Source organism: Vicugna pacos, chromosome 13 (assembly GCF_048564905.1).
Source record: "Vicugna pacos chromosome 13, VicPac4, whole genome shotgun sequence".
NCBI lineage: Eukaryota > Metazoa > Chordata > Mammalia > Artiodactyla > Camelidae > Vicugna > Vicugna pacos.
In genome coordinates, this window is record NC_132999.1 from 56,789,438 (window position 1) to 56,803,613 (window position 14,176).

Below are 14,176 nucleotides of genomic sequence, written 5' to 3' on the forward strand. Positions count from 1 at the left end.
CTGGGGGAGAGAAGAATGGGAAGTTATCATTAGAGAGTTTCACTTTGGGAAGATAACAAATTCTGGAGATGACAGTTGTACAGAAAAGTTAATGTACTTAATGCCACTGAACTGTACACTTAAAAATAGTTAAAATGTTAAATTTTATGGCATGTATATTTTGCCAAAATTTTTAAAAATTGAAGGCTTGCAGATTTTGGCATTAAAAACATAACTGGGTGGGGAGGGTATAGCTCAGTGGTAGAGCAGGTGCCTAGCATGTTCCAGGTCCTAAGTTCCATCCCCAGTACCTCTATTTAAATAAACAAACAAACCTAATTACCGACCCTCCAAAAAATAAATTGGTGGTTTCAAAACCTATTGTTTTAGTAACAATAGCAAAAATGGAAAGTGGCTATTCTTTTATTAATCTATTACTAAGAATCACATGGCTTACTTTCTGGTGGGCTTTATGGGGCCCCCAAAATTTCCAAGTTAACTTTAAGAATTATAATATGATGCACTAGCAGAGACCTACTCACAAAACACAGCTTGTCTTTTTTCTTGTTTCCCATATTTCAGGGGGGTGACTATGTGATCAGATTCTGTTAAGTACAAAATTCATAGTGGATAAAGTGAAAAAATTACTTTTCTACATATTGTATGTCCAAAACACAGCCCTTACTCTAGAGGCAAGAGTACTTTTAGCTTAAATTCCAAAGAGTCTAGGCCCAGTCTTTACATTCTTGGCATTCCCTTCAGACTCAGAAAACCTGCTACTCAAGTAACTCAAAGCAAAAAGCATCAAACATGCATGCACCCTGGAAGTAATAAGCAGGTATAACATGTCTGCCTAAGGAATAAGAAATCTTTCTGCATGGCAGCAAAGCCCTTAGAGCATTCATGGGATGCCAACGGACAGACTGAGGAGAAATCTAAACTGTTAATTTTAACAGTGAGATTTTCTTATTTCTTTAACCACACACAGTATATAAAATCAGATATATTTCTTGTATAAACAACAAAATGATTTAAAAGGCATAAACCAAGAAAGCATACAGATTAAGAGAAACTTTCACTTTTTTTAAAAAAATTCCAAATGGTTACATACAAATGCTGTAGCTTTTACCAAATCCTCAAGTAAATTTGAACTTTGCGTTTTGCCTTTTTCCAATTTAAGTTTGATGCTAATTACATCTTCTTCCTATCCAGAATTTAAAAAAAATTTTTTTTTTTTTGTTATTTCCCACTTCTGAACTATTAATGTAGTTCCAGACCCAGGAGTTTAGGAGGGCACCTAACTCCTCACCAGGAAGGCTAAAGCCATCCACAATTTGATGCACTTGTTTATTTATTTATAAATGACTTCAAATTACTAAGAAACTCCAGGCTAAGGTCCTCTGCTTAAACAATTCTGCAGTTTCTTACAGCAGAAACAAACACAAAGCTATAGTCCAAATGGCTCCAACTACCATGGCACAGCACATTCAGGAGGCTAGTCTGCCCCCCACACACAATTGAAAATAACAAAAAATCACGGGACTCCCTAGTCTGGGTTACGTGAAGTATATCTACAAGCAACAGGGGTATCTATTAAATGTAATTCCAATACAGGAAATCCATATATGTTAATAGATCCATTTTAAACCTCTACCAAAAGTACTAGCCATCATTTAAAAATGACCTTCAGATTAAGTTTTTTTTTTAATTAAAAATTACTCTGGTTAAGATTTAATTTTCTACTTGGGAGATTAAACTGATATATTTGGGGACTTAGATATTAAAGTTTTTCAACGGCTGAGACATTCCCTTGGCCATCCTGGAGATCAACACGCATCTTAATATTACCAAGCTTGCTGAAGACAAAATCTGCACAGTAGTTCGGTCTATATTTTAAGTTCAAAGTCCCAAGAGCCTTTTCCATTAATCCATAATTTCAAAAAGATTAGAAGGATCTGGAGAACTAAGAAAAATAATGGATTCTATTCTTTAAACAAAATGAAAAGCACGAAATTGATGCACAAATTACTTCATGACACTCTATCTTGACAGAGCTCATTTCTAGAACTGTGCTGTCCAACAGAAATTTAACGGAAGCCAAAAATAAAATTTAAATTTAAGTAGCCACACTTTGAAAAGTAAGAAGAAACAGGTGAAATTTAATAATATATTTTAATGTAATATACTCAAATACTGTTTCAACATGCAGTCAACATAAAAACTACTAATACTTTTTTCACTGTATCTTCAGTATTCAGTGTGTATTTTTTAAAATAATTCTACTGAGGGGCAAGGATATAGCTCAAGTGGTAGAGCGCATGCTTAGCATGTATGGGGTCTTGGGTTCAATCCCCAGTACCGCCTCTAAAAAGTAAATAAATAAACCTAGTTACTTCCCTCCCACAAAAAAAGAAAAAACAGTTCTACTGAGACATAATTTCATACCATAAAGCCAACTCATTTAAAAGTATACAATTAATAGTTTTTAGTACATTTATGGAGTTATATAATAATCACCATAATGTAACTTTGGTACATTTGCATTGTCCCAGAAGAAAAATCTCAAACCTATTAGCAGGTTTCCGCAGCCCTAGGTAACTGCTAACAGACTCTCTGTCTCTATAACTTAACCAATTCTGGACACTGCATATATAGTGAGTCATAATGATATGTGGTCTTCTGTACCAGCTTCTTTCACTTAGTATTTTTTGAGGTTCTTCCATGTTATAATGTGAAATCAGTACTGGTATACAGACTAATCAAATTTCAAGTGCTCAACAGCCACATGTGGCTAGTGGATACAGTACTGGACAACCTAGTTCTAGAATCAAAAAGCTCCCCAATAAATAAGCATTATCAGCCTTAAGTAAGAGACCATGTTAAAGCCATTACAATGCTTAAAGAAATGTCATTTATGAGAGGTAACATTTAAGGGTTTTAGCACATTTTAAAATAATTGCAAAAAAATTAAAAATAAATAAATAAACAAGTAAAAATGTGGGTGGGTATAGCTTAGTGGTAGAGCACATGCATGAGGTTCTCAATTCAATCCCCAGTACCCCTATTAAAAATTTTTTTAAATAAATAAACTAATTGTCATAGTATTTTTAAAAGCCATTAGGAAAAACTAATGTCAGTGTGTTGTCTTGCTAAAGTCACATATATTTCTCATTTTCATTCCAGATAGCTCTAGTAAGTGAGCAGATTGATTCCTAAAAGGATATAGCTCCACTTTAAAAGTATAAAGAAATTAACAGAAAAAGTGGAACTTACTTCCTAGGTACTTACCACTTTAAACTTTACAAACTATCTTTGTTTATAAATTAAAAAAAAATCTTGTTCGGGATTATACCAATAATTAACACAAGTTTTAAAAATATTTATTTAATTTAATGGTATAAACTTAAATAGTTATTAACTAAGCCACATTCTAAAAATGTATATAAAACCAGAATTATTTTTCGTATGAACAACTAAATGGTTTAAAAGGCATAAACCAAGATAGCATACAAGTCAAGCAAAACTGTTTGGCTTTTTTTTTTTTAATTTCAAATGGTTATGTACAAATGCTGTAGCCTTTACCAAATCCACAAGTAAATTTGAACTTTGGGTTTTACCTTTTCTCAACCTTATTTTACTAAATTATATATGTTTTCCTATCTGATTCTAAGAATATATATCACTACCCTCATATCTTCAAACATATTCCTGATCTCTTCTACACCAAGTTTGAGTATGACTCTGAGATTCTTAGAAAAAACCAATTCTATTTTATAAAGTTAATTTTAAAATATACATATTTCACTGAACTATCTTGTCTACCTGGAAAGAGGGAGTTCATTTATCCTACAAAGCAGACTGAGGAAGATGTTCCACAGAAGTGAGTTTATATAATTTCTAGCAGTAGTAAAACCCCAGTAGCATTTAATGAATAACTAATAATTTAAGCAAATAAATCATCAGAGGGTACCCTTTCCATTTTCTCACAGGAGAAGTAACTACAAAACTGCCCATTATAGATAAAGGCAATCACTCAGTTTGTACTACAAGCAAATTAAAAAAAATAATAAAGGAGAGGGTATCAGTAATGAAATCTCGGCTATTTGGAGCTTAAGAAAATGCTAATGTTTATTTTTAAATGAGAATGCCACATTTTCCTTTACTTCTGTGCATGGATGATCTCTTTGTTCACGGCAGGGTAAAATTATACCATGGCTTCTGAGAAATGACCACAGAAAGCCTCCAAGTGAAACAACCCAAAAAGGATAAAAAAGAAGAACAAGGTAGCCAAAACTGCTCTGGGTTAACTTTTACCATAAGTAAAAAAGACTAGCAGAGGTTTCAATCTCATTCTAAAAGTTTAAAACATAAGCAAGGTTATGAAAATTTACATTTTCTATATAGCCCTGGCATTGACAGACAAAAATAAATAAATGTACTCTTATTTGTGGCTTTAAAATTTCTTAGTTACTTTCAGGTGTTCTCTGATTCTTTCTACTTGGGTTGTGCTGGGGTTTATTTTGGTGACAGGAATTAGGCCATGTTTAGCTCCGTTATTTCCCTATTTAATTCCCTTATTTCTCAAAGAGGCAAGCTAAGAAAGGGGATGTGCACAAAGCAGCCATGACACTAAAAATCTGCGATTTAAACATTTTCTAAAAGAGTTTGCTTCCAAGTCAGATACAATTTAACATAGCATTTCTAATTTTAAAGTGTGTTGTTTAGGACTTCAAATTCTTTTGTTAATTCTAAAGCAACATTTTAAAATTTTACATCAAGATTAAAACTCACAAGACACCAAATCACAAGTTTACCTCAAAAAATCTATTTTCATTCCTTCCACCTAAGGATCAATCAAACCAAAATAAACCCCAGCACAACCCAAGTAGAAAGAATGAAAAGGAATATGAGAGAGTTCTTTATGCAAACAGACGGACAACTAAAAGCAAAGTTCCTGAGGAACTTTGGTTGGTTGGTTGGTTGGTTGGTTGGTTGGTTGGTTATTTATTTATTTATTTACTTCTTGCAGAAACTGTTTTCCAAGCCTTAGTTTCTAAAATGCAGAAGACAAAGCTACAGTTAAAATAAGGGAATAACAACGGAAAGGTGTACTGAAAATGGTAGAGTTCACACCAGCTTCCAGTCTTTGAGTCCTCAATTCCTTATCCGAAGGGCCCCCTTGCCATTAACAGACCCGGGGTAACTGGCAGCCGCCTCCCAGCGGCTCCTCCCCACAGCCTGCCCAGTCACAGCGCACAAGCCTGGTCCCGTCGCCCCGCCTCATCCCGCCCCCTGGGCTGAGGCCGGGCAGAAAATCTGGCAAAATGAGGAAGCCTCTGGGAGGTGGCAAGCAGCCAACTCAAACTGGATGATTCCAGTTTAGGCTGGTTTGAATCACAAACAAGCAGTTCCCAGCTTTCCCCACAATATTCAGAGGCACAGGCTGCCCAGGCAGCACACAATGAGCTCTCCTCGTTTGTTCTCAGAGCTAAGTCTACCTTGTTCTCATTTCCATAGCAGCAGAGGATCTCAAAACAAGCAGAGCTCCCAATACAGAGCAAGTGCTGGGCTGACCCATATTTGCTTCCAAAACGAACTGCTTATTCCACACAGCACACTAATGCTGATAACACCTACATCTCTCAAGAGCCTTAATGAAATGTGGAACTTGACAAAAAAGGAAAAACAAAAAGGAAACATCTATTTATAGATCTTCATAATGGAAATTAAGCCCACCAGAGCAATTTAAAAGCAAACATTTTCATTTTCCATATTTAGCACAAAAAAAGGCTTGGCTGGCTAATACGATCCCAAAAGACAGAAGTGTGTAGCTTATTGCCCAATAACAAACTATTCAGTAGTCTAGAAAGGAATGTGTTTCCAAAATGTGGGCTCTTCAGTTTGCCTAACACCAATGGGAATGGGAAAAAATAACTACCAATAAAATAAAACTAAAGATTATATATATATATATATATATATATATATATATATATATATATGAAATCCACATATATTAATATATTGGGGGGGTATGTATCTCCCAAGCACACACTGCTAAACATCTGTCCCAAAACTGCATAAAGGAGGAAATAAGCAAATGATTATTCTTTTGGAAAGAAATAGTACTTAAGGAAGCCCCACTCAAAATGAGGCAAAACTTAATGTGGATTTTAAATCTAACAGTCTCTCTGGGATTGCAGACACACTACCATGACTGCTGTTGTCTTTTTCCACCAACTCTTCTCCCTCCAAGAAGGTAACTTTTAAAAGAACTGAGATACCAATATATTAGGGAAAGAATAATCATACAGTCAAGAAAACCATCCATGCCAAATAAGAGTTGCAAATTTCAAGATAAAAACTTCATTTAATAGCCAGAAAGGTCAAGCATAATGAATGCATTTTATTTATAGTACTGATTTCTGGCAAGACATTCTCCCTTTTGAAATCTCAAATAAAATCAACCACTTAAAAAAAGTAAAAATGAGGCAAAAGGACAAAATAATAAGACAGGCAAAGAATGGTTGTGAAATCCAGAAATGAATATTTAAAATGCAATGTTACTCAGGCTTAAAAAAAGAGTGCAAATATTTTCATTTTAAATGAAAATAAGGTACAAGAGATAAAAGTAGGAAAACATCCTTCTTTACATGAATCCCAATGTTCACAGCAGCACTATTTACAATAGCCAAAACATAGAAACAACCTAGGGGGTAGGATAGCTCAGTGGTAGAACGCATGCCTAGCTTGCATGAAGTCCTGGGTTCATGGACCCTCCTTCCTCAAAAAACAAACAAATAAATAAATAAAACCTAATCACCTCCCCCTTCCAAAAAAAAAAAAAAACCACAAATAACAACCTAAATGTCCATTGACAGGTAACTGGATAAAGAAGTTGTGGTATATTTATACAATGTAATACTACTCAGCCATAAAAAAGAATAAAATAATGCCTTTTGCTGCAACATGGATGGACCTAGATACTGTCATTCGAAGTGAAGTAAGCCAGAAAGAGTAATAAAAATACCATATGATATCACTTATATGTGGGATCAAAAAAAAAAAAACTCCACAAATGAACTTATTTACAAAACAGAAACAGACTCACAGACATAGAAAACAAACTCATGGTTACCAGGGAGGGGAAAGGCAGTAGGAAGGGATAAAATGGGAGTTCAAGATTTGCAGATACTTTTCAATATCTTATAGTAACCTATAATGAAAAAGAATATGAAAAGGAATATATATGTATATGTATGACTGAAACATTATGCTAAACACCAGAAACTGAAACATTGTGAACTGACCATACTTCAATGAGAGAAAGAAAGAAAGAAAGAAAGAAAGAAAGAAAGAAAGAAAGAAAGAAAGAAAGGAAGGAAGGAAGGAAGGAAGGAAGGAAGGTCCTTAGGAAGGACTTTCCTAAGACTATTACCATTGACTCTGGCTTCTTTTAAAGACCATCTGATAAACCTTTACTGTTCCTCCTTCAAAGACCTCTGAATGCTTCTAAAACATACACCTCACTTGTTGTTACCCCCAAAATCAATAAATATCTAATCATTGATTTTCACATTTTAGTTAGCTTAATTTATGTTTCAGTGGTCTCTTGAGCACAGGTATTTTCTCTTCACACACTCAAAGAACAAAAAAATCCCATTTTAGTTTACATGATTCATGTCAAACTGACAGGTACAGAGTAGCAAAGAAGAGAAAGGTTGGTATTATGCAATAAAACCAACTTAATTTCTACTCTCATTTTAATCCTATGCAGCTACAAACAGAATAGTCAGGAAAAAAATCATGGTCTTTAATCACCAACTTCCCAGATACAGTTTACTTCAGTTATATCATTTCCTCCGAGATTAAGTTATTAGTTTTAGTGGTAATGACTTTATTCTGTCAAAAAAAACCCACATGAATACAAAGTATTTTTTACCCCATAAAATGTATCTGAGAATAATGAATCACAGTGCAACAAAAGAAATTTTATCTCCAACTAAATCCAAAAATTATCTACTACTCATTATTATAGATAAGAGCACTTTTGACGATAAAATTTCAGACAAATGTGTTTATAAGTAAACACTGCAACCATCACCAAAAAAATGCTAATTATTAATTCTTTTAACACCTTTAAAAAAAATCTTACTTCATGCATTTGTTAAAACTGCTGCCACATCTGACAGTTTCTAGCATATAATATGTATCATAGCAAATTATATACAGCAGATTAAAAAATGAGCATTCCTTCCCCCAATCAACACTCTAAATAAGCATACTTTAAGAGGAATGGAAAGTACACTGTCACTATCACTTTGATACATGCAATGCCACCATACCCAGTACCTCTGGGGAGCCACCTTTTTAATAGCCTCGCCCATGTTCTCTCACAGAGCTTCTGGGTGACAGTGAGTTTGACATTTTTTCCACATAAACTTGAAAGGAAATTCTTTCTCATAAACTAAAATAAATGAAGTGCAAAACTTCCTCATTAAATCATAGATCAGAGGATATTCGAATAAATCCCCCCTCTAGGAAACTGTAATCTATAACGTCTAGATTGTTCACAAAATGATTAGCAGAATTGGTCTTCATAGGAAAAAAAAAATGCTTATTAGATTAGGGACTTTGGTGCTAACCCTTTTTCAGTTAAAAGGGTCACATTTCTTTTAACTTTATATGTTGTAAAAATCCAGAATTTGTTCAATATTCTAATTACTATTTAACTATAACTCAGGCAAAATATTCTTAAATTATCTAGCAGAAAAAAAATTAATAGGGTTGTAGATAACTTTTGATATACTTTTTTCAAAACATATAATTTAAAAGAAATATACAAACAAGTTCTACAAATAATATTATCAATAAGAAATCTTTTTAATTTCCCTTTCAATAAAAAGTAAATTTTCCTAACGCAAAGCTAATATACTGGACAAGAGAGGGGCATAAAGCATGCCATATCTTAATACAGGGTTAGAGTTGAAAAAGTCTGATTGCTTGCAGTCTATATGCTTTTCTTGTTACTTTAGACCGACACTACAAAGACTATTTCACGTGTTAGTTTTCCTGCCCTGGAACTGATTCTGTGTCTTTTTCTCCTCATGCCTGTCTCCAAGCTTCTTCCTTCTATCTTCCAATTTATGACAATTCAAAAGAAATTCTAACAATATAATAAACTACACAAGGAAAAATTCAGGCAATTTCATTAAATAGTTTTTATATCAACTTATTCCAATCTAAAAAATCTACTTAAGGCAGAGAGTATAGCTGAGTGGTAGAGTGCGCACTTAGCACGCACAAGGTCTTGGGTACAATCCCTAGGACCTCCGTTAAAATAAATAAATTTAGTTACTTCCTGGCCCCCCCTTCCCTCCCCAAAAAAATCTACTTAAGAAGAAAGCTTGCTCTAAAATTCTGTTTCTTCAAACAGGTAAACTAAAGCACAATTTAAGGCCACATGGCTTATTGAAAGCCACAGAGACGACAATGAGATGTTGTCCACTACAGTTATTTTCATGTCGTTATCTTTGCTTATTACCGCATTTGTTTTAAGAGTTTCCATCTAAATGCCTATTTTTGTGATTAGGAAGAATAAAAGCCTGTAGTTACTTGACATATTCTTCTTCAGACAAACCCAAAGGATTTAAAGGAAAAAAAAGGAAAACGCTAGCCAGACGCCCAAAAAAAATTTTAAGAGGGCAAAAAATGAGACTGCTTCTGATAAAGCTGGAAACGTGCATCCAGCCATTGACAGCCAGATTAACTTAATTACATGTTAACTCTTAATTAGACATATGTAGATTTTGTTTTGGATTAGCCATAGCCAGTGTTTAAACCAAAATGGCTCTATTCTTGGGGTTCCATACAACCAGCTATCTTATTTCATAAATTCAGTGCACAAAAAAGCAATATATGTTAAACAAACGGATGGCTGAATATAAACTCAAAAGTTAACGTTAGCCTAAAAAAAGACTTAGGGAAGTAACCCACTGACAGGGAAGGGATGAAACAAGAAAAGGTAATTATACTGACAGTTACTAAAATACTTTAAATTTTTATCACACAGTAATGTTTTTATTAACATTAAATAACAATACCTAACACTGCATTTAATAACTATTTCCCAGAAATGATTAATATAAGCCCATTTTGAGATATCTGAAAGTATAATAATAATAGCAAATTACCTGTGCATATTTATTGAGAACAAAGTAATTTCACACTTAATCTACTGTTTTTTTGTCACCTACTTTCATAATGGGAAGCAATGCTTAATTCAGTTTCAGGTTAATAAAAAGACATAATTTTTTCCCCTCTATCCAAGTTCAGGGACCTGAGCCGGCCTAATCATCTTTGGTTATGATCAAAGTAAACTGGGCAATAAAGCTCAAGTAAAACTACTTTAAGATAGTAGGGAAGGATATGATGAAGTAATTTACTTTCAACAAACTCTTCAATTCCTTTAGCCAGTATTAAAGAAAATTCTTACAACATGAGAGGAAAATAAATTGATAGGAAACTATAGAAATCATTGAACTTCAACCAAGGGCTTTTAAAATAAATGCTTTGGTGGAATTCATGTACTTAAATTTTTATGTTGAAAAGTGACTCCCTAAATGATCAAGAAAGAGACATACAGCAACACAGGGCTGCACAGAGGAAAAGTTTATACCATGAAGCCCCAGTTCTCAGCAGTTAAATACTATGAAAAGTTGGACAGAAACAGTAAGTGTATCATGTATAAGGACTTCACAACTTGACTGTCATTAATCCCATGTTTACTTATTTGAAATGCACTGCTAGGAATCTGTTCACCAAAGCTGTAACAATTAAGGGAGTTGGAGGGTGACTAATTTCCCAGTCAGTCATACAGGCAGAATAGAAACTTGTTTCTATGTTATAGATAAAACCACGCTATATTTTGTCTACTATAACATGGTGATTTTAAACATTTTTAAAGGACTTGGAATCTCACTATTTCACAATCAAGTTTTAAAGATTACATTAAAGAACTTATTTCTTCCAAAAGGACACTAAACTTTCTGAATTAACATAATATCTCAAAATATTACTTTGAAATCAATACAATTATAGAAGAAAAGAGGACATCTGATAAAAAGGAGGGATGAACCCAAGGATAATGGATATGATCTGAACACCAAAAGATTTTATTTCTCTGTACTTGCTTCAATCACAATATAAGAACCAAATCTTTTAACTATTTACATCAATTTTGCTTCTTCCCTCATGTTAACTAAGAACTGTATCTAAGAGCTGCAGCCACTTGTTGAACACATACTCAGAGAAAGGCAATACGCTTGGTTGGCTCTGCAGTGTGAAAAGGAAGATCAGGCCCTGTTCTTACAGGATGGTACCGAAAGGCTCATCATTCAGTCATATCTTCAAGAAGTTCATTCTTTTTTCATAAATCAAAATAATCTGATTCTTAGTACACTGTCTCTCCCATTTGTCCCAACTTATGCACTCTCACAAGTCCAAGTCTTCCTTTTCCAAGATACTGAAACAGTTTCCTAACCAGAATCTGTCTTTCCTTTGGTAAGTCACCAGATACCCTTCTAAAGCACAGATCTCAACAACAAATTTCCCTTCTCAAAATCCTTCAACAGCTCATCTCTGCATAAAGAATAAAACCAAAAAAAATTAGCATGGTTAAGTCATTCTAAATTATTTGCTGTTCTCAAAACATTCTTCCACCCACTTATATCTCTTCAAGTTGTTCCTTCTGCCCACAATGTTCCCTGTCTAGCCTAAAATTCATTTCTTCTTGTTGAAGTTCTACATATCTTTCATAGCCCTAGACCATAAAAATTTCCAGCCCTAAGTATGAATCAGGCAGCTGACAGAAGAGGAAATATCTTCTACAGTTGTAATTTAGTTCCCATGTAGATATTTCTAGCTCATTCTGCCTTTGTGGCAGTTATCTTTCTGACGGTAAATATTTCAGAAGCATGTAACTATTTTTTTAAATTTTTATTATGTAAACAGGGATTAGCTCCATCAAATTCATCAGATCACCTCAGGGTTCAAGCTTCTGAGCCCATGATGCCAAGGGCCAGATCCCAAACCAGTGTAACTCTCACTAAAATTAAATGCCACCCTGAAGGCCCAAATCATGTTTCTCCTCTAACTTCAACATTTTCACAATTGGTTGGCTTTTCAAAAAGTTCTGATGCCATCCCTTTAATGAGGTAGATTTGGGGAAAATGACTAAAACTTGAATATTTTAGATAATTTTATGTAAAAGAAAGTGAGACATAAGATTTTATAATCCATTTATAGAATTCAAATGAATATTGTCAATTTATCTCAACAATATACCAAATGAAATAAAAAGAAGTTAAAAGTTTTCACCCATGTCACAGAGCTGCAGAGCTGGAGCCAAAACCTAACTCCCCTGATTCCCTAAACCAAGAATTTGTTTCATTATAATTAATGCTAATCTTCCAGAATGTTTCAATTATATCTAGATAGATAGATAAACAGATGTATAAAATGTTTCCATTTATTATTTTGAATTAGAAAATTCAGAAGGCTTAAAAGGGGCCATTCATCAACTACATGATCATTTACTTTTCTTAATTCTAAGCAGGCAATACATAGGAAAAATAATCTGGCATTTTGATCAAGTCAAAGAATCTGTATCTTGTAAATTTAAAATACACACCACCTAAATTTAACACCAGAATACCTGGGATTAACAGATTGAATAATAAAACTAGAAACAGTAAATACTCAGACTATCAATATCTGAAGTAGTAATAATAATTACAGATAGTAATTATTAAAAGCAGTATTTAACATATATGCATATCAAGCTTAGCACTTTACACATTTTTTCATTTTAATCTTCACAGTAACTTTATGAAGAATGATTCTTGTAAAAGGTAAGAAAGTTGAGGCCAAGAGAGCATAAGTAACTTGTCCAAGATTATAAAAGTAGTAGGCTTTACTGTCTACCTTGATCTATGATTTCAAAACCCATATACCTAACTTCTAAACTGTTTCCTATTAAGGTTACTTTCAATTTATTGTCTTCATTTTTGGAATAAAACTCCTTTGTAAAAAAATTCCTAACTAATGAAACTATTTCACTCAGCCTTAGTCAACAGCAAAGTTACAACCTGAATTTAAAGAAAGTTTTCCTACTTGAGTTTATAAACTGACTATCACCTCGATGATAAAATTAGTTAAAATGTGTTCATAAGTTGATTCACTCATTGATAATAAGCATGTCAACAATGTATTTCACCAAACAGCTTTTACAAATTTTCAACCAAAATAATAGAAATAAGATACTATTATATAAGTAAGAAATTAAGAATTTTAAAAAGACATCACATTTTGTGGCACAAGATTTGCTTCATACAACTGAAGTTACCACTTTTCTTTCTTTCTGGCAATTTTAATATTGAACACATCTGGAGCATGAAACTATTTGCAAATCATCATTTAGCTTCAGGTACTTGGCAGAATGGTTAATTCAATGCCCACAATGCTAACAAAGTTTCTTCATTCATTATATACATGATCCAAGATTACTTTCTTTTAAAAATATGCTAAAAATCATTACCACTAATTGTAGCAAATTTGTGACAATTTATTCAACAGCTCGTCTGTTAAAACAAAAGGCCGTTAACCTACCTGTCACTGCTGGTACTACTGCTGCTGCTGATTGAATCACTACTGGAGGATCTACTCCTAGAGCCGCTGCCGCTAGGGGACCTTGTGGGTCTAGACGCTTGGCTAGCCAGCCTCTGAGGAGACTGATTTCTAGACTGAGATGAATGTGGTGACCGACTCCTGCTGTGCTGGTAATTCCGCTCTGGCCTTCTGCCTCGTACCTCCCGGGTAATATCATCCCTGTAGATATCCCTGTGTACCACACTGGGCAGTGTAAACTGCTCCCGAGCCCTAGGTTCGTATCGGGGGTCATGAGCATCAAAACGGTTTGGACTTCGACTCCGAGAAGTATAATAGAGCCCATGTTGTAAAGTCCGCTCGCGAGGATCTCTATAGTAATCCTGATCGTAATGTCTTGTCCGATCAAATCCTCCCGTCCCCCGTTCATGGTGTCCATAGGCACTATGTTCATAAGCACGCTCCCTGTTATCTGAAGCCCTGCATTTAGGAGGGGGGAAAAATATTTAATCAATCAGAAAGGGGAAAGCAA

At 34.1% G+C, this 14,176-nt stretch overlaps 1 protein-coding gene across 2 annotated transcripts in view; it reads right to left on the reverse strand.

Annotated features, from left to right (window-relative positions):
* The window catches only part of SPEN (spen family transcriptional repressor), a 76,208-nt gene that overhangs the window by 36,775 nt on the left and 25,257 nt on the right, over positions 1–14,176 (reverse strand). For both annotated transcript variants that reach the window (XM_072975323.1, XM_072975324.1), the window contains one exon: positions 13,648–14,124. In XM_072975323.1, coding sequence (XP_072831424.1) covers positions 13,648–14,124 — 477 coding nt within the window. The remainder of the gene's footprint in view (positions 1–13,647; positions 14,125–14,176) is intronic.